Source organism: Cebus imitator, unplaced genomic scaffold (genome assembly GCF_001604975.1).
Source record: "Cebus imitator isolate Cc_AM_T3 unplaced genomic scaffold, Cebus_imitator-1.0 Scaffold295, whole genome shotgun sequence".
NCBI lineage: Eukaryota > Metazoa > Chordata > Mammalia > Primates > Cebidae > Cebus > Cebus imitator.
This window is the reverse complement of record NW_016107610.1, coordinates 1391903-1405997: the sequence shown is the minus strand read 5'-3', so window position 1 is coordinate 1405997 and position 14095 is coordinate 1391903. Positions and strand designations below refer to the sequence as shown.

The following is a 14095-nucleotide window of genomic DNA, read 5'->3' as shown; positions in this document are numbered from 1 at the left end:
GCCACCATGCTCAGCTAATTTTTTGTATTTTTAGTAGAGACGGGGTTTCACCATGTTGACCAGGATGGTCTCGATCTCTTGACCTCGTGATCCACCCGCCTCAGCCTCCCACAGTGCTGGGATTACAGGCTTGAGCCACCGCGCCCGGCCCAACCCACTGTCTTAATATGCTCATGGTTCAGAAAGGCTTACCTCTGTCGCTTCTCGGCACCACCACAAGGTGGCAGCAGAGGTTTATGAAAGCCATCTGCGTCACTCGGCTGATTGCTCATCCCTAACACAGACTTTATGCATCTCTTTATTAGAAGCGAAAAATAAATCCTCCGGGGTAAAATATGGAAATGTAAAATGGAATCTATGTAATTAACAAAAGCTAATTGGAATTACAGCATGGCCCATTCCTTTTTAGGCTCTGGAATAGCAGAGTCAAGCATTGTAGATAAGTATGATATGTATTAGTTCCTTTTTGCCTTTGCTATCGAGATGTTGCCCTTTACCTCATTTTCTTTTTTTTGAGACACAGTCTCGCTCTGTCACCCAGGCTGGGGTGCAGTGGTGCGATCTCGGCTCACTGCAATCTCTGCCTCCCAGGTTCAAGCGATACTCCTGCCTCAGCCTCCCAACAAGCTAGGATTACAGGCAACTGTCACCATGCTCAACTAATTGTATTTTTAGTAGAGACAGGGTTTTGCTATGTTGGCCAAGGTGGTCTCAAACTCCTGGCCTCAAGTGCTTAGCCCACCTTGGCCTCCCAAAGTGCTAAGATTACAGGTGTGAGCCAGTGCGCCTGGCCCCATCTTCATTTTTAAACAAATAAAAATACTTCAAAAATTTCCTCTACATTTTAAAATGAAAAGTCTTTCTGGCCTTTTCCTGTTAGTTGATTTTCCCTCAGATTCATGTAAAACAATGAGCAAGAAAATCTATACATTTGCTCCCAGTTGTGATCTTGTGAGTTCAAGGCAAATTGCCGTGTTCAACATCTGGGATTCATCATGTCGGCTGTTACCTCATTGATGGGCACATATCTTTCCCAGATGTGGGAAAAAAAAAAAGAAAAACACCTATGAAGTTACAAGGAAAGCAAAAACAATATCTGTGTTTTCAGGTTTCTGCTGTAGCCAGGTATGTGAGGGAATTCAACCCAGAGAAATAGTGCTTCTACATCTGGTTTATCTAAATACTTAGCACACTGCACGATTGCTATGTGATTAGTGGGGCAAAGCCTCACCCTTTCATGCACAAGTAACCCAGGAGGCCTCCTGAGAAGAAAGTCTGGGATTTTTTTTTTTTTTTCCCAGAGAAAAAAGAGACAGAGAAAGCTAGAAATAGAGAGGTCATTGTTAAGCTGACATTTTAGGGTTAATTGAAGGCATCAGTATTTGAACTTGGCTCTCCAAGGGCTGCCAGTGCTGCAACCTGGAGCTTGTAATAGGCTTCAGGAAGATGAGGTTTTGTTTGTGAGACAGGGTCTCACTCTGTCGCCCAGGCTGGAGTGCAGTGGTGAAATCTTGGCTCACTGCATCCTCTGCCTCCCAGGTCCAAGCGATTCTCCCACCTCAGCCTCCAAGTAGCTGGGACTACAGGTGTGCACCACCACTCCCGGCTAATTTTTTGTAGTTTTGGTAGAGACAGGGTTTCGCCATGTTGCCCAGACTGGTCTCCAACTCCTGGCCTCAAGTGATCCTCCTGCATTGACTTCCCAAAATGCTGGGATTACAGGTGTGAGTCTCTGTGCCTGGCCAACGAGTTTTTTAATGACATTAAATTCAATTCAAGGCAAATGGAAGACACAGATCTCATATCCATGTTTCTTTGCCTCCTTTCTCCTCCTCACCCCACCCCTTTTTTTAAACAAGATGCTTCTCTAATGACTGTGTATCATGGGAGCAATGAAGACTGCATTTTATATATGTGTATATATATATAATTTGTATTTCGAATTGTTCAAATCCTTTGATGCAGTAATTTTACATCTCAAAGTGGAGTCCATCCTAAGGAAAGTCCATTCCTAAATACAGAAAGACAACCTTAATGGAAAATGATGTTTAATGCAGCATTATTGAAATCATGAAAAATATGGGGGATGGGAACTTTTAAATGTGTATTAATATAAATTGATCAAATATAATTCTCTACATTGGTTTAAGTTGTCATGAAAATGTTGTGTGAAAAGACCAGAAAATATAGAAAATGCTCAGTTAACTAAGAGAATAAAGAAGAAAATACAGTACACATAGTCATGACATTGTTATGCTTAAATTTTGCAAAGAAAGAATATAAGAAAAATATAGCAAAATATTAAGAGTGATTATTTCAAATGTGATTCCAAAGGTAGTTTTTCTTTTTGATAGTTTCTAAATTTTCTTTAAATGTTGTTGTATAATAGAAAATATATACTTATGAAAATATTTTGAATTTAAAACAATTTCACAATTCTTTTATTTCAAAACTTCTTTTTAAATTGTCTTCACTCTATCTTTGCCCCCATGTCTTAAAACCAACACCCTGCACCCTAGTTTCAAACTGGTTCATTTGCTGTTTCAGACAAAAGGAACTGGGCCCATTCTGGTCTCTGCCTGAGGTTTTTCTTAGGGAGCAGGAGGTAGTCTGAGTTGAAGGAGGTGATGAGGTGGCCCTAGTGTATGTGCCCTGACCATGGCTCATTCTAGTCATGCCGTGGCTTCCATAAAGTGTTTAATTATTGATGCTGATAGAGAATATAAATTCAAATATATTTTGGGTCAATGGTAATCACTCATTGAGTAAAAATTATGTGAATAATTTCTAAAAGCAAAGGGGAAGAAAAAGCAAAGAAAATTGGAGTAATAGATAGATAATAATGATAGAAGAAAGAACTATGGCTGGGTACGATGGCTTATGCCTATAATCCCAACATTTTGGGAGGCCAAGGCAGGAGGATTACTTGAGCCCCAGGAGTTTGAGACTAGCTTGAGCAACAGAGTGAGACCCCATTGTACAAAAAATTAGCTGGGTGTGGTGGCATGTGCCTGTAGTCCCAGCTACTTGGGAGGGAGAGACAGGAGGATCATGTGAGCCCATGTTGAGGCTGCAGTGAGCCATGATTGTACCATTGCACTCCACTCCAGAGCCTAGGTGACAGAGCAAGACCCTGTATCAAAAAACAAACAAACAAACAAAAGAACTATGTAGAAGAAAAATAATAACATACTATACAATGACAATATTTTTCTTTTTGTAATAAATATAAATGCTTAAATCTCTCTAGGAAAAGGCAAAGACACATTTTGGTTCAGAAAGAAAATAAAATTTTATTCTGTTTATAAGAGCATGTATGTACAACAAAATGAAGGGCCAAAAATAAAGCACCAATGAAGACATAAGAAGCACATATACCCAAATGGTAAGGATACAAATATGGGTTTGTGGCAAAGTAAAATAGAAATCAAAAAGCTGTAGGTAGAACAAAATATGTTATTTTCTACAGATAAAAAATAAACAAGGAAGAGATGACAATCATAAACATCCAGAAGCAGAACACCATAGCACTGAAATATTTAAAGCAAAAGTCCCAAATACAAGATGCAAAAGACGTGATCGCAATGGTGGCAAGAGACTGTAGAGAAGAATACAGTAGTACCTCTCTATCTTTGACCAATTAAGTTGAAAAGTATTGGAACACATAGCATTTGAATGTGCTCAGATTTGATTTGTGAGATATATGATGGGATATTTTGAACATAAACAAGCATGCTTCCTCCACTTTTAACCCCTACCCAGAATTCTTCTACCCCCCTGACCCTGCCCCCCAGATAGATGTGAGTCACTCACTACAGAGCCACATACAAGGAATGCAAATACTCATTAGATTCAAAAGCTGGCCTAAGCATAACACAGATAAATATCAATGCATACTAGCATAGCACTCTGTGGACCAGAGAAGAGAAAGGAGATGAGAGTCAAGGGCCACAAGAAAAAGAGCATAGGCCAGATGTGATGACTTACTCCTGTAATCTTAGCACTTGGGAGGCTGAGGTGAGCAGATTGCCTGAGTTCAGGAGTTTGAGACCAGCCTGGGCAACACGGTGAAACCCTGTCTCTACTAAAAATACAAAAATTAGCCGGCATGGTGGCGTGCACCTGTTATCCTAGCTATTTGGGAGGTTGAGGCAGGAGAATCACTTGAACCAAGGAGGCAGAGGTTTCGGTGAGCTGAAATCATGCCACTACACTTCAGCCTGGGCAACAGAGTGAGACTCTGTCTCAGAATAAACGAAACAAAACAAAACAAAACAACTTTTCTAGATGGTTTGATTTTTAAAAATTTATTCTATATTAAATTCTAGACTTGTGGTACTATTGTCAAATATCATGTCTTGAAAGGTTTTTTTTTTTTTAAACATAGCCTATTATGTTACATTGTATACACACATCATAGAGGTTTGAAATAATGTGCATTTTCTGTTTATAGTGTACAGTTTTCTAGTTCATCTGTAGCAAGAGTGTATATTCTACATAGCTCAACTATGTCTCAAACGCCTGACCTCAGGTGATCCACCTGCCTTGGCTTCCTAAAGTGCTGGGATTACAGGTGTGAGCTACCACGCCTAGCTTAGAGAAGCTTTTTAAAAATTGTCCTGAATAACATTTGAATCAAAGAGGAACTCAAAACTGTAGTGACAATTTTTTTTTTTTTTTTTTTTTGAGACGGAGTTTCGCTCTTGTTACCCAGGCTGGAGTGCAATGGCGCGATCTCGGCTCACCGCAACCTCCGTCTCCTGGGTTCAAGCAATTCTCCTGCCTCAGCCTCCCGAGTAGCTGGGACTACAGGCGTGTGCCACCATGCCCAGCTAATTTTTGTATTTTTAGTAGAGATGGGGTTTCACCATGTTGACCAGGATGGTCTCGATCTCTTGACCTCGTGATCCACCCGCCTCGGCCTCCCAAAGTGCTGGGATTACAGGCTTGAGCCACCGCGCCCGGTGACAAGTTTTATTTAGAAAATAGAAGATCCAAATTATTCATGAAAACAAGGTACGAAACCAAAGCCATACTTAGTAGGAAAATTCAGAATTTTATAAAAATAAATAAAAGACATATTCAACTAAAGAGATTAAGGAGACCCAAATACACTTTAGCGGGCATTTGTTGTTGCTGATATATAATATATATCATATACATTTTAAAATATGTATTACATATTTTCTAACATATATATTGAAGAATGCATATATGATATATGTATACACACACACACACACACATATATATATAATATATATGTGTATATATGTGTGTGTGTATACATATATATATATATATATATATATATATATTATTTGGCTGCCTAACCTCTGAAGCTTTTTCCTATAGAAGGGAAATCTGCCAGGGAGTGAATCCACCAATCAGATGCTGCCCCTGCTACTTTGCAGCTGGAGTGACTGCTTGAAAGGACAGCCTTTATTCTGGCAGCCACGGCCAGTGTTCAATGGCAGAGCCAGCATATCCCAATCAGGCTGTTCCTGGATACCCTGTGGATCTCAGCGCTCAGGTTCCTAATTCCTGCTCATCCCCTCCACCTAGTTCCCTACACCCCTCTTGTGAATCTCTGGGCTGCCTTATATCCTTCTCCAATATATTATTTTCCAGCTTACATTAGCTAGAGTCAGTTTCTATTATTAAAACCCTCAGGCCGGGTGCAGTGGCTCATGCCTGTAATCCCAGCACTTTGGGAGGCCGAGGTGGGCGGATCACAAGGTCAGGAGTTCGAGACCAGCTTGGCCACCATGGTGAAACCCTATATCTACTAAAAATACAAAAAATTAGCCAGGTGTGGTGGCGTGTGCCTGTAATCCCAGCTACTCTGGAGGTTGAGGCAGGAGAATTGCTTGAACCCAGGAGGCAGAGGTTGCAGTGAGCCGAGATCATGCTACTGCACTCCAGCTTGGGCGACAGTTAGTCTAAAACAAAACAAAACAAACCCTCAAACTCTCGCTAGTCTTCTTAATAAAACTTAAGGAAGGAATGTGTAAGAATAAAGAAAGAAAAATCAATGAGAGAAAAATCTATAGCAATGATGAATACATTCAAAAATCAGATTTGCAGTTGATTTGAAAGATCAATAAAAATTGATTTGAAAGATCAATAAAATCAGAAAACCTCCAACGAATCTATTCACTGAAAAAATTAAGTCACAAAAACTTTTATGGAGGAGAAAACGTACATGAAAGATTCTGAAGTTTAAAAATTATGATCTACAGTTCTATACTTGATTAATGGAGATAAATTATCCAGATTAACTGAAGTGGGAAACTTGAATGTACTAACTATTGTGGAGGAAATGCCAATAAGCTGTTTTTTTTAAAAAAGCACCCTCTTCCCAAAGGGCATAGAGCCAGACTGGTCTAGGGGGAGTTACCGTAGAACCTGTGCTATTTAAACCCCTCTGGAGCATGGAGAAAGAGGCAGCTGAGCAGCCCTGAATAGCCCAGGACAAGAGACACCTGCCAATACTGGACCCCAGCTGGCTCTCTGCCTTACATAGTGGTTGGGCTGCGGTGGAGCCTACTATTGAGAGGCATTTGGACTGTTGTGTGGACAGGTCATCTAGCTATGCCATTCTGACCCAGCTGTCACCACCCTTTTAGTTATCTATCAGTGGCTGGTGTCAGCTGGGCAAACCCACGGCACTCACCCAAGTCATACTCATTAGCCCTCCAACTAGCTGCCCTTATCCCAGGATTGCCACTAAGTTCAAACATGTTTTCCCCCAGTATCAGAGGAGGAACATTGCTTATTCCAGTCTGCATGATCCAAGTGGAAGTGAGGAAACCAAGGCCCAGAGAGGTGTGTAGTTACTTGCCCAGTCCTCAAAAGGATGAAGTCGGGGTAAGAACTAGCTCTGACTGGGCGCTGGGAGCTAATGGCTAGGGTAGGAACTGCATGACTTTTGTCCTGGAGAAATGTTATGGCAGGCGGACACCAGGGCACAGGCATACACCCGAAGTGTCCAGGGTAGACAGGGACTGCTGGTCACTCCAGATGGAACCTGGTAAGGGCCCCAAAAGAGACTGAAGCTGGGAAATGTTTTTGTTTTCAGTGTGAAGCGTTGCCAAAAGTTTGTTCTAGGTCTTGGGAATCCTCAGGACCTTCAGAAGCCAGATTCAGCGAAGATGCTGTACCTCTTGGGGAGAGCTCTGACACGAGGTCAATACAATGCTTCATGTCCCTGGCTGGGCTTGGCTGTGGGCCTGCAGAACTCTGGACCCCATGCAAATGACACCGCTGGCAGGGGTTACTGAGGGAGCTGGGTCCCTGGTTTGGTGGACTCCCCCGGCTAGGCAAGGAGCTGCTTATGGCCCCTTGGAGACGGTTGCTTTTAGTGCAGTTAACAGAGGGCTCAGAGCACCAAGTAGGCTAGCACCATATATATTAGTAAATTGCTCCATAACTCTAGGGCTCCCAGGAGACCAAAATCATCTGAGCAGTTTGCACCGCGTGGAGAGAGGAGAAAGCCCGCCACCCACAGACCGCTTCCTCCTCCTACAGGTTCCCCATCCAGTGGCATTTCTCTCTCCCTAGGCGCGTTTCAGAGCATTCCTTTCTTGAACTTACACCTACCGAAAATGCGCCGGAGGGAGGCGATGTTGCCTGTGAACCAAAGCCGGTTTCGCACCAAGACCCAGAAACAGAGAGAACTGATCTCTCTCCAGGTACCCAGGACAATCTCAGGGCCAGATCTATACCGTCCCGCGCCCAGCAAGAAGCGCTGTGCGCCTGTACTCCCCGACCCCCGGCACATCCCCACGCCCAGCTTCCCAGGCCGGTCTTCTGCGTGGCTCAAGTCGCCCAGGTCTCCACGCAACAATGCAGCGTGGGCGGCCCCAGCGGCCTCATTTGCATATCGCCGCGGCTCGGCCAATGGGCTGCGCAGGGGCTCTGGAACGCAGTGTTGCCATCGGCGTGCGCGCGTGTGTGCGAGTGTGACAGCGGCTGTGGCTGTGGCCGTGGCCGTGGGAGGCGGGCCCGGCGGAGCCCAGCCGCACGGGGACCGGCCCGGGCTCCCGCTCCCCAAGCGCATCGCGGCCGCGTGGCCCGGCAGAGCCCTGAGACCACCCGGCCCCGGCCGGCCGCAGTCGCGATGTCGGTGGCCGGGCTGAAGAAGCAGTTCCACAAAGCCAGCCAGGTAGGGACTGCGCAGAGGAGGGAAGGAGGAAGGGGGACGAGGAGGCTGCTCCCCCCCAGGCTCCCGGGCCTTTGGGACTCGGGCTCCCTGAAGGGCCTCCCTCGGGGCTCAATTTCTTCCCGCCTAGGAGGGCGCGAGGGTGGGGTGAGGGGCCGCCTGCTCTCTCCTCGGCGTCTTGGCGCCTCCTCCTTCCCATTCCCCAGCCCCCGGCTCTGCCCTGGGCCGCTGTAAATCGGAGAGGTTCTGCGGAGCTGAGGGCTGAGGTGGTGGCCGCGGGGACTCGGGCGCCGGAGACAGAGTGGGCGTGGGGAGGCCCCGACGCGCGTGGGGAGGACGACCCACAGGGCGAACGATGCCGGCAGGGCCTCCCTCGAGTCCCCAGCCTTTTGGTTGGGAGCGCCTCGTGGGGGGCCCATCCTCCACCGGCCACCGGCGCCTCCAGAGATGAAGTGTACTTGGCGCTTGGCTGGGCCCCGCGGAGCTCCCCGCGCGCGCCTCGAAATGGCCCCGGCTGGACTGTGCCCGACTCCCGGGCTAGGGCTCTCTACCGCGGTCCTTCCCCTCCCCGCCGCTTCCCGGTGTCGGCCTGGGGCTGTGCATCACGTTTCTGTTCTCAAAGAGCTGACAGCCTGCTGGGGAGACACGGAGACAGACACGTAAACAAACAGTGCTAGACACACCTCCACGCACCGAGGATGGCAAATAACACAGTGCGGGCGTCAGGGAGAGCTTCCCAGAGGAGGAGACATACCATTCGAGAATTAAGTATGAGGAGGAATTATGGTTGAGAGTGAGGGAGGATAGGAGGAAGGGCGTTCTGAGCAGAGGAAAGAGGAAAACAGGCAGGGAGACATGAAATTGATGTGCGTGTGTGTGTGCGCGTGTGTGTGTTGACGACACGCAAATTTGTTTTTCAACGTCAATATTGCAGGCTCTTCCTGCTGTGGCAGAGCTCACGTTGGAAAACCTGCTCCCCACCAGCACCGCCGCATCTGTTGCTTCTCCCACCTCTCTCCCCAACCCCAGCTCCAATTTTGCTAGAACCAGGGTAGACAGATTTCATTCAACGTCCACTGGGTTGGGGTGCATATCCTGACCTGGAGCTCAGGGGATGAGGCCGGTACTGGAGCTACAAATTTTTGGTGATTTCCATCCTAAACAGAAATTTTAAAATGTATGTGCAGACAAAAGTGAGAAAATGCACAGTGAGTTAAAGACCGACTCTAGAGAGCATCCGCATTTAGGGACAATATTTAGCCCAGTACTGGATGAGCAGTGACCACTCAATAAATATTTATTGAATAGATGAAATTTTGGGGTGGCACAACTCAGGAAAGAAAGAACTCGTAGATTACAGGAGAGAGAAGAGCATCATGGAAGGGGGACATTTAAAGGCAGGAGCAATCAGCAAGTGCTTCTGCGAGCTAGGTATTGTGGAGTGCTCTCAGATGGTACAGCCAGGAGGCCGAGCGCCGCTGTGGGCAGGGCAGTGCCAGAGTAATCGCTGGCTGTGCTTGTTACACTGGGTCCCTTAGCATTGGCAGGAAATGAGCCTCCTTTAGAAAACGTTTCCTATATTGGGTATGGACTTCATAGGAGCAAATCTCAGAGATAACCAAAAACGTAAACCCTTGGGTGATTTAAGCTGGTTTCTGACCAGTAATCATAATGAATGGTTGAAATCCTTGGAAGTTATTGGCATTGGAGAAATATTTTGCCAGTGATGGGTAGTTTGGTTTAACTACCTGTAATCAGTCCATTAAAAATGAAATGAGCAGGTCTAATTTAGTTTTTTTTTTTTTTTTTTTTTTTTTTTGCATGAGCTTAAATAATTTATAACTTTATCTGGAAGGAAAGGCATCACAGATTCTCTCTGGGCTTCCTAGCCATATTTTGTGGTGAAAGTACTCAGTAGATATGTTTTAATAGGTTCTAGAAGTCTTTCTAAGAAATCTTGCAGTGCAACAATTTGGTGGAGAAATCAGACCGGTTTAATATAATATGAGGGGGCGCAATAATAAAAAATGCCAGATGTTTTTCTCAGACGACACTTTAACAGCAGGTTTTAATTCACTAGAACTTTCCTGGGGCCGGGGAAGGGAGCCCCAGATGGTGTCAATGGCTAAAATAATTCCCAGGGATCTAGATCTGGCGCAGCCACTGAGCAGCTCTGTAATCTTGGGAACATAACTTAACCCATCTGGACCTTGGTTTCTATCTGTATGGTGACTGAGAGAATTTAGAAGGTCTGTTATAAAATTAATTGTGGCAATGGTTGCACAACTCTGTGAATATACTTAAAACCACAGGATTGTACACTTTGAGAGAATCGTATGGTATGTGAAATATATCTCGATAAAGTGATACACCTATGTCTCTGTGTCTGAGGGTGTGTGTGTGTGTATACACCTCAGTGCTGAAATTCTTAAGTAAATTTAAGCATTTCAGAGTAAGACAAAGATGACAAAGTGAACCTTTTACAGATAAGGGATCCAGGACCATGGCAAACTGAGATTATTTTTCTGAAAGTAGGCGAGGTAAAATTAACTGTAAACTGATTAACTACTATTCCTTTTTTCCTGGTACCTTTCCTATCTCTGGGGAAAAAAACCCTACTTTACAGAGAATGAAGAACTGTAAACCCTGGGGATTATGCATCATTTTGGCAGCACATGGAGACCAACAGGAAAGAGGAAGAAGAAATATGCTAAAAGAGTATAAGTTAACAACAAAATTTAATTAATTCTAAGCTTCAACATTTGAGACTAGAACCCAAATTTTTCAAGTGCATAGTTAAATATTTTTTCTCTTGATAAGATTTTTGATAGAGCTGTTTACTCTTCTGGTGGAGACGTAGCTTGAGTTATTATAAGTAAATACAAATAGCATAGATAGCGCATTGTGGTTTCTTGTAAATGTGGTGCCTAACCAATACAAATATAGCTTACAATAATTACATTTGTGTTACCACTCACTGATGTGTATTTGTATGCTTATTTCACAGTAATTTTTCTTGATAGCATTTATTGTTGAAGAAGGAAGTTCAGGCCACACCTGTGTGTCCTCTGACCTGGAATGTACTAATAGCCATGTTCTTTCCATTTCTGGACCTTCTTGTCTTCCAGGGGCCTTGCTCTGCATCCTGTAAAAGTCCAGGGACCAGTTTCATCTCTTCTCTCCTCCTCTCCCAAGCCTACCGCTACTGATGACACTTGTGGACTCCATGTTAAATTTACTTCTTTTTGCCTTTTTACCTCTGCCATGTGACCCAGCAACACATGCCAGAGGCTAAAGGGGACTCCTTGTAGGCCAGAAAGAAGGGGAGCCTCTAACACAGTGCTTTTTTGCAACTTTTCCCCCTTCCTCTTTTAATGCATTAGCCAGAAAAATGATAAGGGGTCATGAGGGGCCTGTATATATTTCCTGTAATCACTGGCTGTACAGGCTGGCCATTTATGGGTAAATGCTTCAGAGAAGGATATTCTTTGTAAATCATGAGATTCCCTAGGGAGGCAATGAATGTCTCTTGTTTCTCTATCTCATTAGAGAGAAAGATAAAAATGCACTTTGCAAAATCCATAATGATTTATTTTTTTCTCTTAAATGCATCAGAAAATATATTAAAGCTAAAACATTCTTGCTCCTTTCCAAACAGACTGATAAATTAATTGATAAATCTCTTTCTTTTAAAGTCAGGATGTGAAGATAGATGTTTAAAATGAATAATTGATTTTGATTTTTAAAAATATCTTAAGGATACAATATAATCCAAACATTTCTTACCACTGGTGACTTTTTGTTCTATAAAGTGAATGTGACTCACGATATCACTTGGAATTTGATTTAAAAATGCATTTGAAGGCAGAAATGTTTTTTCCTACTGCTTTAGTTAAATTTTTCAGCTTTATTAACAAATTGAATGTAAATTAATTTCCCAAAGTTAAGTGTATATGGGGGTATCTCATGTGTATTTGGGGAAGCTATTATTGGCATGCTTTACCCAGAAAAGATAACTGTCAGTAAACAACTGACACACTGTTTGGCTAAACAATGAATATATTCTGGAGAATCTTTATCAGTGAAACGTGGATAGTTAGATTTTGCTTTCCAATAGAAACCTGGGAAAGTGTTGAGCTGAGGGGATAGTATGGGAGAAGTACTATGGATGAGATCAGGGAGGCGTTTCTAGTTCTAACTATTCCAGTTCTTTGAAATGCCTTCCCCATGGGAATTCCTTCCTAATTTCCAGGGTCATCCCACTGTTTTTACCACACATAGCACCAGCAGCCAGTGACCTTCCTGAGCCAAGTGTTGTTCCTTCTGACTTCTGAATCCAGTGGATAATGGTGTCTTTTCCCCGTCCCTGGCTACATCTTTCTCAAACAATAACACTACTAAATACTTTGCCTGTTCAAATCATCCGTCAGTGGTAGAGGCTGCTGCTATTTCAGGCTGGACGACTTGAGTCCTCCCTAGTGAATCTGATACCAGAGTCACATCTTCTCATCCTTACCTTTCTTCCTTCTGGGCCACATATCAAAGTTCTGGAGGGTCTTGTGAGCTCATGTGCAGTGCTTTGCTTCAGTGCTTCTCCAGTGCAACAGCGGCAGGCACACCTGGCTAGTCACTCCACTGTGCTTCCAATCCCATCTCATTTTCTCAGGGACTTTGCTCCTGTTGCGTCTCTTCTCTGCCCTATTGTTTCTTCTCTCCTGGATAATTTCCACTGTAAGACAAAGAAGGGTGTATTAGTCAGTGTTCTCTAGAGGGATGGGACTAATAGGATAGATGTATATATGAAAGGCAGTTTATTCAGGAGTATTGACTCACACGATCACAAGATGAAGTCCCGCAATAGGCCGTCTGCAAGCTGAGGAGCAAGGAAGCCAGTCTGAGTCCCCAAACCTCAAAAGTAGGGAAACTAACAGTGCAGCCTTCAGTCTGTGGCTGAAGGCCCGAGAGCCCCTGGCAAACCACTGGTGTAAGTCCAAGAGTCCAAACTTGGAGTCCAAAGTTCAAGGGCAGGAAATATCAGCATGGGAGAAAGATGAAGGCCGGAAGACTCAGCCAGTCCAGTCTTTCCACATTCTTCTGCCTGCTTTATTCTAGTTGCTCTGTCAGCTGATTAGATGGTACCCACCCAGATTGAGGGTGGGTCTGCCTCTCCCAGTCCAATGTTCAAATGCTAATCTCCTTTAGCAACACCCTCGTGGTCACACCCAGAAACAATACTTTGCCTCCTTCAATCCAATCAAGTTGACACTCAGTATTAGCCATCACACTGGGGTTTAAGAAAATGGTGGCAGGTCTAAGCAAAGTCATGGAGAGTTTATGAATGTTGAGTCTTGTAAAGGGAGTTTTGTGTACAATCAGGTTGGCTGGGATTGGAAGGCAATTTAAGAATTTAGCCTTGGTGTCAGGGATGCACTGATGCAGGACCAGAGAAACAGGATTTTCTCAGAATGTCGATCTACTCCTAGTAAAAACTTGCAAGAGGATTTGATTTTAATTCTGAAATTGATTTCTTTACATTTTCAGCCTTCTTCTGAACTACAGCTTTTTCATGTTTTACAGTTTCTGCCTAATTTCAAATTGAAAGTGCTGCCTTCTTCATTTGAAATGATAATTTCATTTCTTGAGGTAGAGTTTTGCTCTTAAAGCTTTTCAGAGTCATATCTCAAGAGTTCGGCTTTTTACTACATCTCACGACATACAATTTGCAGGTCATGCATCATTGCCTTCTGCTCTTCTTCCTTCTCTCCTTGAAAAGGTGTATCTTCTTGTTTAACTTGAGTGATGACTCTCTCAACTTTTTTTATCAGTTCCTGTGGCTGTTTTCCCCCAGTTCTCACTCTGTCACTGTTATTATGGCTCCCCTCCCATCCCCCGCTCCTCTTGGCTCCTCCCCTCCCCTCCTCTTCCCTCTCC

At 44.1% G+C, this 14095-nt stretch overlaps 1 protein-coding gene across 2 annotated transcripts in view; it reads left to right on the top strand.

Moving 5' to 3' along the window:
• Positions 1-7719: 7719 nt before the first annotated feature.
• SH3GL3 (SH3 domain containing GRB2 like 3, endophilin A3) overlaps positions 7720-14095 on the top strand; it is a 146128-nt gene continuing 139752 nt past the window's right edge. For both annotated transcript variants that reach the window (XM_017502253.2, XM_017502252.2), the window contains exon 1: positions 7720-8167. Coding sequence is in view for 1 of the 2 variants with exons in the window: in XM_017502252.2 (XP_017357741.1) it covers positions 8123-8167 (45 nt within the window). In the remaining variant the exon portion in view is untranslated. The remainder of the gene's footprint in view (positions 8168-14095) is intronic.